The sequence below is a fragment of the Emiliania huxleyi genome (assembly GCF_000372725.1).
Source record: "Emiliania huxleyi CCMP1516 unplaced genomic scaffold EMIHUscaffold_8310, whole genome shotgun sequence".
Classification (NCBI taxonomy): Eukaryota; Haptophyta; order Isochrysidales; family Noelaerhabdaceae; genus Emiliania; species Emiliania huxleyi.
In genome coordinates this window covers 1-1,267 of record NW_005195792.1, presented here as the reverse complement: position 1 = coordinate 1,267, position 1,267 = coordinate 1, and the positions used below count along the sequence as shown (strand labels likewise).

The window sequence follows — 1,267 nt, the reverse complement described above, 5'->3', positions numbered from 1 at the left end:
TAACCACCAGCCCGTGCTGAGCAATTTGCTTTGCGACGAGGGTGAAGCCCGAACGCTCCATCATCGCGTTGTAGCTCGCGCTGCTCCAAAACGTGGCGTGGAATAGGCCGCGGACCCAGCGATGCTTATGGTCCATGGACTGCAGTGGCAGTTCGGTGAAGACGTAGCCTCTCGGCCTCAGAACCGTGCGCAGCACCTGCACGTACGTGCAAGGATCGGTAACGTGCTCCAGAACATGCGAGCTCGAGACCAGGTCGACGCTCGCGGGTTGCAAGCCGACTCCTGTGAACAAGGAACGCACCACGCGCGCTTGCAGCCAGCCCTTGGACATCGACTGCACTTGGCCGAGCAGCTTTTGTGCCGCAGGCGCCATCTTTGGATCCGCCTCGAAGCAGCTCAAGCTCACAGACGTGACGGCGCGCGCCGTCTCGTTCAGCAAGTGCGACTTGGCGAGCACCGCGAGGAAATGTCCACCAGCGCAGCCTGCCTCAACAATGTGCAGTGGGCCGCGCCATGAGGAGAGCTGCATTGCCGACGCAATCATGGCGGCCTGCTCATTCGGCCGGAAGTGCGTGAGCGAAAGTGTGTTTTGGCCATCGTACACGCGGTACATCGTCTCGAGCTCTGAGGTGTTGAAGAGCGGCAAGTAGATGAACACACCGCTGACCGTGCATTCGTACAGCTTCCGCTGGCACACGATGTCGCCGATGGGCGTTCCGTTTGTGAAGGTGTGTCCGGTGATCAGACGCGCCCGGCTCTGCGCATGGAAGGGTGCGCACTCGAGGTGGCCGTGCAGAGCCAGCCTCGTGGCATCGCCGAGGCAAGAGGGGCAGCGTGCCATGTGCGCCACGGAGTATTCAGCATAACGGAAAGTTCAAAGCCAATATGCGGTGCGAGGGAGCTTTGTTGTACGTACTTTTAGCTTTACTGGGAGTTGTTGTAAAATTCAAAATATGCTCACCCGGAGCGACGGCGAGGTCGACCGCTCCAGCCTTTTGGAGGACGCGCTCTGGGGTGAGTCCACCTTATCTCTCTCTCTCGGGTATGTTCTTAAGAGATACATACACACAGAAAACGGCGCAACCTACAACTAGAAAACTAACCCCGAGAAACCCGTCGGAGTCACTCCTCATCGCAAACAAACACCGTCAGCAGTTCACATCACCTCTTGCTTCGAGTCAGGTTTTGTATTCTGTGTTTGGTGGTAGGTTATATAAAACCCTCTGCAGCTCTATAAGCTGAATGCCCACCACATGCTAGGGGGGGG

At 57.6% G+C, this 1,267-nt stretch overlaps 1 protein-coding gene across 1 annotated transcript; it reads right to left on the bottom strand.

Moving 5' to 3' along the window:
• Positions 1–37: 37 nt before the first annotated feature.
• On the bottom strand, positions 38–841 carry EMIHUDRAFT_258879 (hypothetical protein; the record flags this gene model as incomplete). The annotated part of the gene is made up of 1 exon (XM_005758866.1): positions 38–841. A coding segment is annotated over one exon (804 nt), but the record flags the coding sequence as incomplete, so codon positions are not given.
• Between the last annotated feature and the right edge of the window lie 426 nt (positions 842–1,267).